The following is a 16516-nucleotide window of genomic DNA, read 5'->3' as shown; positions in this document are numbered from 1 at the left end:
ATTGATTATGAGATGCAGCAACAATGAGCAATTCTTAATCTTCAAGTTTGATTCACTTTACACCTATTATATTGGTCAAATTAACATGGGACAACCAGAAGACTTACTCATCATTATCAAAATACTATGCACAAGTCATGAAGCATCTCAAAGTCTTAATACTCACTTGGAAGGAATGTCTGAGAAAATGTCTACCGCCCATTCTTGTAATGTGTCAAGGCTGTCTGCCAACAAGAACAAACCAGGAGAGGTGAGGTGAGGTGAAATGGGGTTTAACGTCGCGTCCAAGATTATTGCACTTATATAGCGACGTGCATGCACGTGTGTGTGTGTGGCTGCTTGTACTAGTCCGGACTGATGCCAATTTATAGTGCTAGCTCACTGAAATACCATGCCGCAGTTTAACATGAATACCCCACTCAGACACAGTATACTGACTCCGAGCTGACCAGTCCTTGTTTTAGCCCCTTAATGTCGAGCGCCAGACAGGGTAACAACAAGTACCATCTTTTAACGTCTTTCAACGGACCTTCCGCTCTCCGGGCGGACGCCAAACCAGCAGAGTAAACAGTTGACGCCTGAATGTATTACCAACAGTTTCACAGTGGAGTACATTGTATCCATTCCACAGAATCACATGAAACAATGTCCTGTGGGGTTCATACCAGATATTACTGAATTTGCACTGTCAGCTTCATTTCCCCAATTTGCATCCTTATTTACGAGTGTTATTTTGACAGCATTGTCTTTTTTTTCTGATTTACTATGCATGTACGTGAACATAGTTTTATACTTGTATTAATATTCCAGTCGTATCATTTATTTGTTGTTCAACAATATTCCAGCTATATGATTGCGTTCTGTAAATAATTGAGTCTGGACCAGACAATCCAGTGATCAATATTGTGAACAACTATCCACACCATGGGCTACATCACTGGAGTCTCACTGCCTTATCCATTTGGCCGCCTCTTAAAACCAGCATATCAAGACTGGTTAATGAAAAAAGCCTCTGACATTGTACCCACAAAGGGAATCTAACATAGGTCTTGGCTTCACCCACTGGGCCACCCCAATGGACACCTACCCATTGACTGAAGCACAAGGGTCATGTAGTTGGCACAGTACATGCTCTCATAGAAGTCTCTCAGTCGACCGTAGATGTTCAGGCCATTCTTTTCAGGGTCAGTCTTCAAAGACTTGGCATTACCTGTTAAGGTATACATGTGGAAATATGATATAGGTCGAACAGAGCATCTGAATACAAACTTTGAAGTATGTTGAGCAAGTTGGAGCAAGTCTACCACTTGTGTTGCTCACTCAGCACTATTTCAGTTGCATGGCAATCCGGTGAATCAAATAATGAGTGAGTGAGTGAGTATGGTTTTACGCCTCTTTAAGCGATATTCCAGCAATATCACGGCAGGGGTACACCAGAAATGGGCTTCATACATTGTACCCATATCAGGAATCAAACCCGGTTCTTCAGCATGACGAGCAAATGCTTTAACCACTAGGCTATTCGATCGCCCTGATTCATATAATAAGCATCAGGGTACGATGAACGCAATCAACCGATTCACCAACCCTGATCACCTGATTCATTAAACCGCCACTTTCGACCAGAATATGTTGCTGGGACCTATTCTAACTTTGTATCCCCATAGTAATTATATGAAGTAGATAAATAGAGAATCTCACCCGAGTGTCTTTTGATATCAAATATATCAACACGAGTTGATAAAAGTGGAAAAATTCTGAGGCTTGCCGAGGATATTTGCCACTTTTATCAACGAGTGTTGATATATTTGATATCAAAAGACACTCGGGTGAGATTTCATTTATCATCCAACATCATTCTTTCAACTTTTTCAATTTGTAGACAGTAATTAGCAGTGACTTCAGTGTAAAAAGTACTGCTAACAGCTTCAGTAGCAGAGCCATTAGTGATGTCATTTGATTGTGATGTCATGGTAACCAGTGACGTCACAATTGTCTGCAAAGCATTGTGATATAATTTCATTGCAGCGATATCTAGAGTGTAGATATCGCTTGATCTAATCCAAGCGATATCTCCTGTGGGAGCCAGTTTTGGATGATAAATATACCTGTGCTCCAACCTTTGATTGATTTTAGCAAATATTCCTGCAGATATGATTATATACAATTGTTTTCCTTTCAAATCATAATCAAAGAATAACAATAACAGCAATGGTTTCAAAAATGTTTTCATAAACATAGATCCATTGAATTTTTAATTGTACATTGGTTACCATATTAAGTATCCTTCTCACCTCCCATGAACCTTGACATCGGATGGCCTTTCTTGGCAGTCTTGGATATCATTTCATTCACTCGGTCATTATCACTGGATGTTGTCATCTGAAACTCTGAAGATAAACACACTTTAAAGTAGGTTAATTGTATGAATCGTATATAACAGGTTAGACTCACTCGTGGTGGTCATAGTGCTCGGAAACAGGCAGGATCTCATCGTGAATCATTGGTCAAAAGTAGTTTGTTTCAACAGATCATTCACTCTGTCCATGCTAAATACATGCCAATAATGTCACAATAAATCCATGCACACTCTATGTATGATATTGAAATGTAAAATGTGATGGAATAAAAAAATTTAAAAAAAAAACAACAACAACAAAAAAAACAATTCATTCATCAATCATAAATTGGTTGTCTTTTTTTAATCATTATTTTCCAAAAATGCATTTCAAAAGTTTTCACAATGTTATGTCATAAATAAAAATTATCTGACTGGTTGCACATTGAGGATGAATTTACCTACATCAAAAGAACAAGGTAACAATACAAAAAAAATAAGATCAAAGAGTATTTTTAGCCACAAAAGAGTGAATTTTGTTCTGAATGATTGAATTCAATAACATGATATGGTAACAAGTGATCCCAACATAACAGACTCAAAACCATTTCCCACTTATACTTATGACTAGGCATACTACTATCCCATTGTGCCCCAAACATGCATTACTTCCTGCCACATACCACTATCAACTGCCTCTATCTCTCTGTCCACACAATCCTTCTTCAGCAGTGGCGAGATGAAGAAATGGGCAAGTTTGTCCAGGCACTTCCGGAAATATTTACGCTGAATTTCAAAATAGAATGTTGTCTGAAAGAGAAACCAAGAAACCACATGTATTCAGAGCGTTGTCCAATGGAGCCTTACCATAACGTAAAAAGCAGTTTTTCTGATACTACTAGTACCATATGCTGTATCACTCGGTAACCTTGTTATAGGGGTCAGGGTGGGGATTTGACCAAAGCCTCTGTCAGCAATATTCCAGCTACATTAAAGCAGCCTGGAAATAATCAAATCTGAGCCCCCCAAACCAGTGGTTGATAGCATGAGCAACAATCCATGCTATCAGGGCACGATGACAGGCAATCAGCCAAATCAAACCCGGAGAGTGGAAGGTCCGGAGTTCGATCCCCGGCCATGTCATACCAAAAGACCTTAAAAGATGGTACCCTGTCTGGTGCTCCGCATTAGGCGGATAAAACAAGGACTGGTCAGGTCGGAGTCAGTATACTGTGTCTGAGTTGGGTATTCATGTTAAACTGGGGCATGGTATCTTGGTGGTCTAGCACTATAATTCGGCATCAGTCCGGAACAGTACAAGCAGCCACACACAAACGTGCATGCACGATGCTATATAAGTGCAATAATCTTGGATGCAACATTAAAACCTATTTCACCTCATCTCACATCTGCTGCATGTGACAGGCACATGGGCGGCTAACTTCGTTACCAGTGTTATTTTCACTGCAATGAACATATCACTTTTCTGTCACTGCTGTGAAAAGATCACTTTTCTGAACTTCAGAAATCTCATTCTTTCACACTTAAGTATATTATGTGAGTTCAAATACCACTGTATTTCTGCAATGTCCAGTTTTACTTGTTTGCCCAATTCTACTTGGTCTGTATCATATAATGCACTTTTTAACACTACTGCATCTCTCCGTCTCACCACATGCATCCCTCCAAGATGACTGAAGTATGGCAGGGGCAAGGCAAGGGATTTTATGATGCTTCATGTAGTTTAGTTAGGATTATGTGCCAATGTTGACAAAGTATGAAGGGTAATCTCCCATGAAAAATAAGACCCATTCTGAGATGGGTTAATCTCATTATAATCAGATCTTAGTTCTCGCTAGCGCTAAAAAAGATCTGAGGACATCCCATTAGCAGTCACGTCAGAACAACCTTTCATCTGACCAATCAGAGCATCGCTTACCAGATCATGAAAGTGATAGTCGGAATGTGATTTCTAATCATGCAACCTCAAAAACTTAAAAACGGGGTATTCCAAACAATAGCTACGGTTTTAACAACTGAATCCATATAATCCAGAACATCTTTTAGCCATTCCAGAATGTTCTTTTGTTCAGGTTTCAAATTTATAATCAAGAATTTCTCAAAATATTTCGAAGCGTAGTTGCCAATTTGAAATTAGTGCCATAAAGCATGAGAAAGCTACCCTCTGATTGGCTAATGTCAACTTTTCGTCAGTCATTCCATTGGACGGTCAAAGTTCGCGCAAGGTCCGTCTGACGTGATCCGTAATGGGGTGTTCTCAGATCTTTGTTTTGGGGCAGGGAGAACTAAGATCTGATTTTAATGAGAATGGAGATGGGTTTGCCAAACAGACAAGTCCAAGGCATCCATTACTTTCATCATCTCAGTTAACAATTATTAAAACAAATCATGCATAAGTGTTATAAGACTAGTATAAACATTTGGTTTAATGACACTCCCAACCTGTATCCCATACCTAATATGTTCAATGTTACAGAAAACACGGGTCAGTGTAAGAACCTGACTGGCAGTGAACCTGGCACTTGAAAAAGTGAGAGTTACCATTTCACAGTCGGTACAAGCGTTCGAGTCTCCACCATGTTTGCCGAGGTAATCGTCAAAATCATTCTCTTCTGGGTAGACACTGCTGCCCATAAACACCACTGAAATGAGTAAAGAAAATTGTCTTGACATTGCAGGAAACTGCAGTATGAATTTGCAGTCAAGCTTGTATTTTGGTTTGGTTTGGCTTGTTGTTTTACGCCGCACTCAGCAATATTCCAGCTATATGACGGCGGTCTGTAAAATAATGGAGTCTGGACCAGACAATCCAGTGATTGATATCATGAGCATCGACCCACGCAATTGGGATCGATGACATGCATCAACCAAGTCAGCGAGCCTGACCACCCGATCCCGTTAGTCGCCTTTTACGACAAGCATATTCGACTTTTATGGCAAGCATGGGTTGCTGAAGACCTATTCTACCCCGGATCTTCACGGGTCAATCAAGCTTGTAAACAGCTTGTAAACAGCCTTCATGGTCTAAAATTCTTTGTGTGAGTATTACCAGTACCAATGGCACAGTTAACACTTTAATGATGTGGTTACATCAAATACTTTGCAGTGCTGTTTATCATAAAAGCCAGTGCTAAGGAGATGTCACCAAGAAAACTTGACAATCACATGAAAACTGGTGTCGATGTGCTTATTGCACTGTATGATTCACAAGCAAACCTTAGGATTTTGATATTTAAAAGGGAATTAACAATCTCAATTGAAAGGAAGGTTGCAACTTTCAAAATTAAACCTGCATATTTGCTAGCTCATAATGAAAGTATTGTTCTTGTTCACTTAAATTCCAAATGGCACACCTAAACACCTAAATGAGTGCCCTGTCACACACTTGAACAAGAGTCATCAGAAAGATGACATATCCCCCCGGCAGCTGTCTGTAAAGTAACCACTAGTAAATGTGCAATTCTCTATGTAATGAGTCAACAGTTGAATGTTCTTTTAGAAGCATACATTGTTTAACCTACTGAATGGTTTTCAAATTCTGGCCCGGAAATGAACCCGTTCCCCAATGGAGTCTATGTCCAACTTCATTCCATAAAAATTTAAAAAAATAAAAATTAGAAAAATCCCAAAATATCAAAAGGCACCACTTCAGTATGTGCCTGATAGCTTTGCCAAGTTTCGATCAAATACACTGAATGGTTTTCGAATTCTGCCCCAGAAACGAACCCCCATCCCCAATTGAGTCTATGTCCAACTTCATTCCATAAAAATTTAAAAAAATTAAAATTAGAAAAATCCCAAAATATCAAAAGGCACCACTTCAGTATGTGCCTGATAGATTTGCCCAGTTTCGATCAAATACACTGAATGGTTTTCAAATTCTGCCCCGGAAAAGGAAATGATTACGGACAGACAGACAGACAGACGGACAGACAGACTGGCTGATCGCTATATCCCCCCGTGGATAATAATATACATTCTTTCCAGGCTGTAGTATAACAGCAGCAATGTGCTCAGGTCAGTTTCACTGTAATTTCATAGTGTAACAATGCATCAGGTTTAACTCACTGTGTTCCAGGAAGTGAGCAAAGCCTGGAATGTCATCAGGATCACAGAAGCTGCCTGCACCAACACACAGCGCCGCTGCTGACTGGGAACAGGAGAGACAGACCACTTTAGTGCCACAAAACATGACATCACTAGTTTTTTAACAAAATGGGTCCTTGTCATAACCCTTATGTGAAGAGACATGATTTAGGGAACCCCTAGATTCAAATAACATAGAAGGCCTCAAGGACTCCCTTCATTTTGAACACTGCATCACTCTCAATGAACCACTCTGACAAGGGGGCGGTCGGGTAGCCTAGTGGTTAAAGCGTTCCCTCGTCACGCCGAAAACCCGGGTCGATTCCCGACATGGGTACAATGTGTGAAGCCCATTACTGGTGCCCCCCGCCGTGATATTGCTGGAATATTGCTAAAAGCGGCGTAAAACCACACTCACCCACTCTGACAAGTAGTCAGATTCAATGTACAAGTTTATTATACCACATACATAACCAACATTCATTATTTGTCTGTCAGTTGTCATTGCTAGGCAATCAGAAATCTTTAGTATTCATTCTCATTATCTGCACACAGAAATGTGATCACTGTAACTCTTAGCTTGACAATTCCTTATCTGACAATGCAATCATTTATATAGTTAGAAATCATCACAGAACTATTCGGCGACACTGTCATATGTTTTTGATTTGTGGATTAAACTGACGGGAATCAAAGTGACAAGAAAACATAAGGAAAATACTTAAGTATATGGTATGTCTGTTGGATTGGAAAATGACTAGATAACAACTACAAAATCTAACAAGTAACCCATAATGTTTTAAGCAATCAAATGCACTCTGTGAAAGGTCTCTGTCCACTGCTAACACCTTATAAATACAAACAAGCCTAAATTGACAGATGTAAATAGATAACAAATGTAAGTTTACCTAATCATGTGAACGAAAGCATTTTTAGGAATGTACATACGTATATAAAGAAAACAAAAAGGTTTGAGTGAGCAGTGTGAATGTACATACATTCTCTATCTCTTTCCTTTCCTTTCTGTCATTTGATTTATTAACTGTAAATAAGCAATCATGTAAATCTATGGGAGAGGGTGTGCTAAGTTGTGATAACTTGTGCCCAATCCTTTTCATGAGAATAAAATATGTTTAAACTAAAACAAATGTAAACCATATACATTGTACAAGATGTTGTAAATCCTACACTATAATTTAAACAGAATTAGCATTCACTTCTTTTATAAACTAACCAGCCTTTTTTCTGGCCTACATAAGATAATTGATTAGCATATAAAGCAGAAATGAAAAAAGTATTTTTTGACATGGGTGAGAATGGTGAATGCAGGAAAACACATGATTGATGCACCTTTTTCTCATTTCCCTCTTTCCTCTTCGTGTCCGGCATGTCAATCTCCATCTCCTCCTCCTCACCACTGCCGTCACTGCCGTCACTACTGTCCCCTTCACTCTCGCTCTCACTGCTAGACTCTCCCATGTCCATCGAAAACCCCTCTGGTGTAGGGTGGGACACCAACAACACTCTTAAGCCATTCTTGAGACGGATTATTCTGAAAAAGAACATTCAAGTCAGATCCTGGGACGAGAATTTAAATGAACCAATGATCAGGTTAATACGCAATTTATAACAAATATCCCTACGTTTGTTTGTTTGTTGTTTAACACTGTCCTCAGCATTATTCCAGCTACATAACGGTGGTCTGTAAATAATCAAGTCTGGAACAGACAATCCAGTGATTGACATCATGAGCATCGATCTACGCAATTGGGATATGATGACATGCCTCAACCAAATCAGTGAGCCTGACCACCAGATCCTGTTAGTGGCCTCTTATGACAGCATAGTCACCTTTTACAGCAAGCATGGGTCAATTTCCTTTGCCGAGTTGCTTCCGTAACAATGCAAGGCACACCAGAATCCCAGACTCGCTTTGATAATGAAACCCACAACCACATCATGTATGTTCACCACCTCAGTGAAAACCACAAGCACTGGTATGTTTACCACCTCGGTGAAACCCACATACACAGGTGTGGTGCTGACAAATGTAAAAATATAATCATGGTGAATCTGGGATTCAAACCCATGCATGTATAACAGACTCAACTCTGCATGGGGACTTGCAACGCCTTAGTTAACTGGGCCACAAGTTAAACCTTGTACAACATGAACATAAACAAACACTTGAGAGTGTGACAACAATTTCATATGGTAACCTATGCCAAATGTTGATCAGGCAAAAGATGAACACGTGACTACCTGTAGTTCTTCTTGTCATTTGCTGACTTGACCGGATCCACGTTCAGCACTTCCATGATGCCCAGATCCTCCAAGAAATAGCAACTGCATCAAAAAAGAGGTGAAAATGAATAACACATGCATGAAATCGTAGCTGTGTAGACAGTGGTCAATATGGTGAGTGAGTATGGTTTCACACCGCTTTTAGCATATATTCCGTGAATACCACGGTGGGGGACACCAGAAATGGGTTTCACACATTCTACCCATGTGGGAAATCAAACCTGAGTTTTCAGCATGACGATCAAACGCATTAACCACTAAGCTATCCCACCACCCTGGTTAGTATGGACACAACAAATCAATTCATGGATAGATCGCTAAATGTTATATGAAGTTACATCCCACATGATGTATCATGAATCAATTCAGCAATGGCTTGTAGTGGTCTGTTTGAGTCGTTCTTTATAAACGAATCATATCAAATATCATGGGAAGAGGGCCTGTGCATATTATTTCAGAATTTGGCAACAACCTGTGATCAGAATTATTTGAACAGAGGCCACATGCATACCAAATATATGTCACATACAAATAATATAAAACCTCTGGAACAAGTTGGCAAGAACATACTTATGTGCATGTTTCCTTTGAGAAATTGTAATGTAACATATTGTTAGCAATCCACATTACATACCACTCATTAGATAATAATAATGTATTATTCAAAGTATGGGATCATAATATTATTATCCATCATTAAAACTAAAACATTAGATCTAGAACTGATTGTATAACAACCTACCTCAGAAACACCTCAAATAAATAGGACTATTTGATACTGAAACATATTCATCGAGTTATTCCGAACATGGACCAAGACACACTTCCCTGTGGACACAGCTGGAGAACTAGTGTAACAGGATGTTGCACTCGGCTTAACACATATCAATATATGTAGCCACTCTGTTGGAATATTGATTCTGATCACACTATAAGTGTGTTTCGTAAATTGTTTGGATTTTTATCATTATCATTATCAGAGACATTATGGTCTCTCACTATGACTGAAACAATAGCGCAGTTGTGTTTATGGAGATGGGTTGATGACATGGTGACAGGGGTTACAATGTATCAGCCGAGTCAACTGACAGAATAGACAGGGTGACAGCTTCTCAGGCCATTATCAAAGCCCGTGGTGTCTTTTTCATTTTGATTATACATACTTTTCAGCACCTTCTTTAACTCTAGTTTTGTGAAAACTAGTGACTAAGTCTCTGTTGTGCACTAATGACACCAGCACATATTACACGTGTGCTCGTTGCGGAAATGAACTGTGTAGGTCAACCGGATATAGGGAGCTAGCAATCCAATATCATAAGCAGGGTTTTCTCATTGTGATGGTGTCCTGACTCTTTAGTATTTACATGAACGCTTCAATGACAAATTAAATGAAACTGCAATTCTCTTTTCAGTGTTGTAGCACTGTACTTTCAGCTACGGAGCGTTCAGCATAAACTTTGTGATATCGTCTGGGTTTTTTTAACAGTGCAAGGAGCTTAGGGGGAGGCACTGTTTATGTGTGTTGTATATAAAATATTTCTGCTCGCGGAACAAACTACACGTGCCTTTTATTAGCTTGGTATGTAGTGAATAGATCTCTTTAAACGTTATGAAATGTTGTTTGATAGAATATCAATGAATTTTAAATAACATTTTAGAACGGCGAACATGTACAATGATTGATCCCTAACATGGCCGACTTTCACATGTGAATTGTGAAATACTGCTGGTTAAATTTATCCGAGAGGTTGCAGTTGTGTTTTTTAAAGATCAGCGATACAATGGTTGATTCCAAATCCGTTACAGAAATCGGATCAATCCTAGAAAACAGCGGGAAGCCACTAAATGACAGATTTCGAGCACTGTTTACGTTAAGAAATCTTGGTGGTAAGGATGCGATTGACAGTATAGCCCGGTGTTTTACCGACCCATCAGCTTTACTGAAGCATGAGTTGGCGTATTGTCTAGGACAGATGCAGGACAAATATGCGATTCCAACTCTGAAAAGAGTACTAGAAGATGAAAGTCAAGAGCCAATGGTCAGACATGAAGCTGGTAAGGTTGGTTAGGTAATCATGGTAGTGGCTAAGGCCGTTGCAATTTCGTAACCCAAACGAGTTCGTTCCCCGGGTAGTTTCATAACCCCCTTAATAAGAAGCTCCGTTGTCCTATTTCTTTATTCTAACAGTTCGTTCATAAGACATGAATATAAAAGTGTCAGTCGAGTAGTTGGCGCTTGTGGACCAGTCCACTTGGCATGTAGGGATGACGGTACAAAACACGCTGAGATTTTATATTATATTTTTATCTTTTAACCATGCAACCATTGCATTCACATTCATAATATCAACCATTCCTTCACAACAACACCTGGGATTATTGTAATGTACACAGCTCGTTTAGATGCGCGTCTTTTGTTACACTTTACAACTCAATAAACACCTATCAAGTATTGTTTATTGACCCAGCGTATTCTTAAAGATTAGCATCATCCAACAGATAAACTCCTAATGTTATGCTTGCCAATCCAACATCAATACATCTATGACAATGTCACAACATGCTGCTACCAATGTTTGGCATGGTGCTATTACATCATAACATGGTTTAGATACGACCAGTTGATAACCCCAAATCAATGACAATGACACAACATGCAGCAATTTCCATTAACCATGTTGAAAAATAAGTTGATGATGGATTATTGTCATTACTTAATGGGTTTGTATACAATGATCCTCCATCACCATGAACACATATATCTGGTTTGCTGTGTTGTCACTATTTTTAGCCAACTATTCAAGCGTGCCTGGCTCCAGTGAATGGGAAACCAGTGAGTGCTCAGACATAGGAGCGCTGATATTACACCAGCAACATTTCCAAATGCTTCTTATGCTGGTCCATTTATAATTCATCCGACTAAAACAAAGTGAGCTTAAGTTGTGGCGTATTGTCCACCATCCACATGATCCAGCTGGTTATACATCCGGGGGGGGTTTTTTCTTTAACTTTTGTATTTTTTTACATCTGTGATGCAGAAACTTTGTATGAATGATCCCAGCCCTGGTGTCTTAAAAACAGTGCTCACGTAATACTGATTCCATTTCGACATGCAAATTTGATATGCAGCAAGCATGCATGCAGTATGTGGTATAACATATAATAATTGGGTGGGGGTGGGCGCATATATTTCATTTCTGATCAATTACAGCCTTCGACCTTCACATTCCCTGTTTTACAAGTGTTACTGCATTTTTGACATCTCTAGAAAGCCTATGGAGTTGAAACATTGTATGAATCATTCCAGTAATGGCATCTTTAAAAAATGCTTCTACATTTCCAATCTGATTTTATAGATTGATTCCATTAATGCTTCAAAATTCAGCTAAGCTTCACAACCTTGTGGCTCTATTTTTTCATTGGGCTTAGGGATCCAGCTTTATTATTGTAGGGGAGGGGCTTAGTATTTTTGTTTGAGACAGAACATATTTTTGACAACTGCTTAAAAATATGCTATCCTTTTGTGTGAAAGAAGTAGCTGATCAATTTAATGTTGTTCATAACACATCTTTTTTCAAGACATCCAGCATGTCCAACAACAATTATGTTTCTGGGTAATCGTGGTAAACCTTGAGGACAAATGCTTGTTTTCATCAGGTGAAGCACTGGGAGCTATTGGATGTGAGAGTGTCCTGCCTCTTCTGAAACAGTATGCTGAAGATCCTGTGATAGAGGTGTGTACATTTAATGGGTGAGCTAGGTCAAGTCAGCATTTCCACTTCCAGTCATGCTCTAGACATTATGATTAGTGTTTCTTTCTTGTTTAACACCACTTAGCAGTATTCCAGCTATATGATGGCAGTCTGTAAACAAGTGTGGACCAGACAATCCAATGATCAATATTTATAATTAGTGAGAGCATGGTATTTATTGTCCGCATTATTGCGTCTATATCATGATGCTTGTAAATAATAAAATCTGGGCTGGCAAACCAATGGTCGACAGCATGAACAACAATCCAGGATAGAACTACTGTTAGGATCTGATGACACAAAGTCGATCAGGTCACACAGTGCATCCATGTGATTCTCATTTTAGTTAATGTGCAAAAAGCACAGGATAATTTCTGAAGACATGCACATCAATTAAGGACCAGTTTGCGTCAAGTTAGCCAAGGATGTTTTACATCTGCCATAAAATGTACTGGGAAACAAAAGTCATGGAAGGGTAGTCCTACCTAAATCACATCTATGCAGACATATCCAGTTGCCCGCATGTTCTCAAACTTAACAGGGCTTTATCTAGATCTGCTCAGAGGCAGCTAATATCCGTACAAATTGGATTTAATGATTTCCCAATTGATGTTGTTAATGTTATAAGTAACATTATGGCTTTGCAGAGGTGACATATATTTCATTGATAAGAAGACCAATAGAGAAACTTTACTGCTTAGATCATGTAGATTTACATTATTGCTTTGAAGGCAATATCAAAATACCTTTGAATTTAAGAAAGTAAGGACTTGAGAAAACAGATCCAATTTTTTAACAAAATACCAGGGTTTTTTTCAAGTTACTTCTCAAGGGTACTTAGCTTGGAATCCTAGATAAATCCCTGCTTAATCATGATATCCCCCGACCCTTGAAGATCCAGGGTAAAATAGGTCTTCACCAACCCATGCTTGCCATTAAAGGCGACTATGCTTGTCGTAAGAGGCAACTAATGGGATTGGGTGGTCAGGCTCGCTGACTTGGTTGATGCATGTCTGATTGTCATCGTATCCCAATTTTTGCTCGTCACGCCGAAGACCCGGGTTGATTCCCGACATGGGTACAATGTGTGAAGCCCATTTCTGGTGTCCCCCGCCGTGATATTGCTGGAATATTGCTAAAAGAGGCGTAAAACCATACTCACTCACTCACTCACTCACTCACTCACTCGTATCCCAATTGCGTGGATCGATGCTCATGATGTCACTGCATTGTCTGGTCCAGACTCGATTATTTACAGATCACCATCCTATAGCTTGAATATTGCTGAGTGCAGTGTTAAACAAACAAACATGCATACAAACATGATATCCCCCAGGTTGCTGAAACGTGTCAGCTGGCAGTTCAGAGGATTGAGTGGCTCCTCAGCACAGACAGAGAGAAGCTCTCCAACAACCCCTATGCATCTGTCGACCCAGCACCTCCCAACCCTGACAGCGATGTCCCCAGTTTACGGACAGTCTTGCTGGACGAGACCAGGCCTCTGTTTGACAGATACCGAGCTATGTTCTCACTCCGCAATGATGGAAGTAACCAATCTGTGCTTGCACTCGCTGAAGGTAGATATTTATAGAGATTTGTACTTTTTAGGGAGGACTTTTGTTCTAAATTAGTTTTTTGATATCTCAGATTTATCTCTGAATAGATTCAAATATTTTCTTTAGAAAATTGAAGAGAGGACAGACAAATTGGCATCACATCATCTTGTGATTGACTGCAGTAGACTACAGTCTACAAACACAAAGGGACCACTAAATATCCCCCGCCCAACAAAGTTGGCGGGGGATATAGAAACGGACTCTGTCCTTACGTCTGTCTGTCACATTTCGTTTCCGGAGCATAACTCAGAAACCGTTCAATATTTTTTCATGTAACTTTGCAGGTTTGTCAGGTACATGCTGAACTGGTGCCTTTTGCTATTTAGAAATTTTAGAAATTCTTATTTTTTTACGTTTTCATGGCGACAAGATGAACTTAGGTTCCAAACTCTCTCTTTTTTTTACAATTTCCATGACAAGTTCCACCTCGGTTAAAAAAGGTTAGGGTTTGTTTAGATTTAATTATGTCATAAATCCTGCAACAGGGGCGGGGGATATAGCCACGTTAGTGTCAAACTCTTGTTTTAGTTTGTTATAAGCGTGTTCATGTTAAACATAGTTCACTGTGTTGTCAGTTCATCATGATCACCCTTTAGGTTTTAGTTTTATGAGTGAGTATGATGTGAAACCGCTTTTAGCAATATTCCAGCAATATCAAGGCGGGGAACATCAGACACGGGCTTCACACATTGTGCCCTTCTGGGGAATCGAACACAAGCTTTTGGAGTGACAAGCAAACGCATTAATCACTAGGCTACGCCACCACCCTTAGTTTAATGATCATTTCATTTCCACTAACCTAAACACAATAAAAATCATGGTGATCCTGAAAATGTGCATTTTCAATAAATAACATGTTTTTGTTTTCTGTTTCATGTAATGGTACTTGTAACATGTCTAGGAAAGGAAAACACATTTTGTACTTTTTTTATGATACACATATTATTGCAGGTTTGAAGTGCAAGAGTGCACTTTTTCGCCATGAGATTGCCTATGTTCTGGGACAAATGCAGAATGCTGCATGCACTCAACAACTGGTTGAGAACTTGGAGGATACTGATGAGAACCCCATGGTGAGACATGAGTGTGCTGAGGCTTTGGGTGCCATAGCAACGGAGGAGTGTATGGATATCTTAAAGAAGTACCTACAGGATGAAGAGCGGGTTGTGAAAGAGAGCTGTGTAGTTGCTCTTGATATGAGCGAGTACGAGAACAGTGACCAGTTTCAGTATGCTGATGGTCTAACTAAACTTCAAATGGCCAACACAGCTAAACCTTTGAACAAATGAACTTTCATTGATTTTAATACATCAACTGTAAATAAAACTGTAAATCTTTTTGGGTATTATTGTTTATTTTCCTTCTGCTAACAGGAAAAATAGTCTTGCTTTCTGACCACACGTGGAGGAATGGGTGGCCTAGTCATTTAAGGCGCCTAAATTTGCTGTGCAGAGTTGCATCCCTTGGGCATGCCAGAAACCTATGATAATTGGTTCAAATCCCTTTTTTTCCCGATTATGCACCATACCAGTGCTTGTAGGTTTCACCAATGTGGTAACTGTCTGGGACGTGCATCACTGCAGGTTTTCCTACTACATTAAGCTGATACGCCATGATATACATGTACCAGTAACTGGAATACAGTTTAAAGCGGCAATACACACAACTGACACACTCAGACCACACCTGCATCAGGAAAATGAACTGTGATGACACAAGCCCTGCCAATTCTATTATTAGCCAATCAGGAAACACTCTGTTAGTTGGTGGGGCCTCATTATTTTTTTATTTTTTTAAACATAAACAAATTAAAATGCTTGGTTAGACAACGAAATGTCACGAAATCACTGGCAATTTATTTTTTATAAATTATCTACATGTATACAATTAGATATCATATCAGTTCAGTTAAATATGGATGGCAAGAGCAAATCAGCAGTGTTTCATTTAGGGAGCATCCGTGTAGGGGTGGGTGGGAATTATTTTTGAGAAGAATCTATTGTTTTCCCAGCTGTATCCAACGAACTATATATTTACTGAGCACCATCAAACAATGTATCCAATTTCACAAAACAAACTATTCATTATTTCCACAATTGCCAACAAACTATTTCAAGTAATAAACATCTCATCAATATTCTAGCCATAGCACAGCGGCCTGTAAATAATCGAACCTGGGCCAGATAGTCCAGTGATTGTATTCATGATAATGATATCACAACAATGTATTTATAAATATCACAAGTAGATACATATGAAGACGTGCATAACAAACTGTTCAGTATGTCGAACAAGAATGTGACAACGTGTTACATATTACATGTTTCATGCTTAAAGAGTTACTAAGCTCCAGCTAATACCAGCATGTTTAATTCTAAGCTCTCAAAATTAACTCAAAC

The 16516-nt window shown here is 39.2% G+C and overlaps 2 protein-coding genes across 3 annotated transcripts in view; one reads left to right on the top strand and one right to left on the bottom strand.

The window, feature by feature from the left end:
* LOC124142854 (nardilysin-like) overlaps positions 1-10260 on the bottom strand; it is a 32880-nt gene extending 22620 nt beyond the window's left edge. Inside the window, exons 1-9 of one of the 2 annotated variants that reach the window (XM_048400305.1) lie at positions 9913-10260; positions 8708-8791; positions 7796-7997; positions 6428-6509; positions 4901-5001; positions 3022-3148; positions 2295-2390; positions 1088-1210; positions 167-224 (exon numbers count right to left, since the gene is read on the bottom strand). In XM_048400305.1, the coding sequence (XP_048256262.1) occupies positions 167-224; positions 1088-1210; positions 2295-2390; positions 3022-3148; positions 4901-5001; positions 6428-6509; positions 7796-7997; positions 8708-8763 (845 nt within the window). In that variant the 5' untranslated portion in view covers positions 8764-8791; positions 9913-10260. Of the gene's footprint in view, positions 1-166; positions 225-1087; positions 1211-2294; positions 2391-3021; positions 3149-4900; positions 5002-6427; positions 6510-7795; positions 7998-8707; positions 8792-9491; positions 9590-9912 lie in introns of those variants that run through there. The other variant, XM_048400307.1, reaches the window with a different exon arrangement.
* A 148-nt stretch (positions 10261-10408) lies between these two features.
* Positions 10409-15454, top strand: LOC124142864 (deoxyhypusine hydroxylase-like). The gene is made up of 4 exons (XM_046511552.2): positions 10409-10804; positions 12407-12483; positions 13838-14078; positions 15069-15454. Exons 1-4 carry the CDS (start codon positions 10531-10533, stop codon positions 15404-15406), a joined length of 930 nt encoding a protein of 309 aa, XP_046367508.1. The 5' UTR covers positions 10409-10530; the 3' UTR covers positions 15407-15454.
* Positions 15455-16516: the final 1062 nt, after the last annotated feature.

This window comes from Haliotis rufescens, unplaced genomic scaffold (genome assembly GCF_023055435.1).
Source record: "Haliotis rufescens isolate VD_foot unplaced genomic scaffold, xgHalRufe1.0.p SCAF_2, whole genome shotgun sequence".
Classification (NCBI taxonomy): Eukaryota; Metazoa; Mollusca; class Gastropoda; order Lepetellida; family Haliotidae; genus Haliotis; species Haliotis rufescens.
Note: the sequence above shows the minus strand (reverse complement) of the source record. Positions and strands in the feature narration are given on the sequence as shown.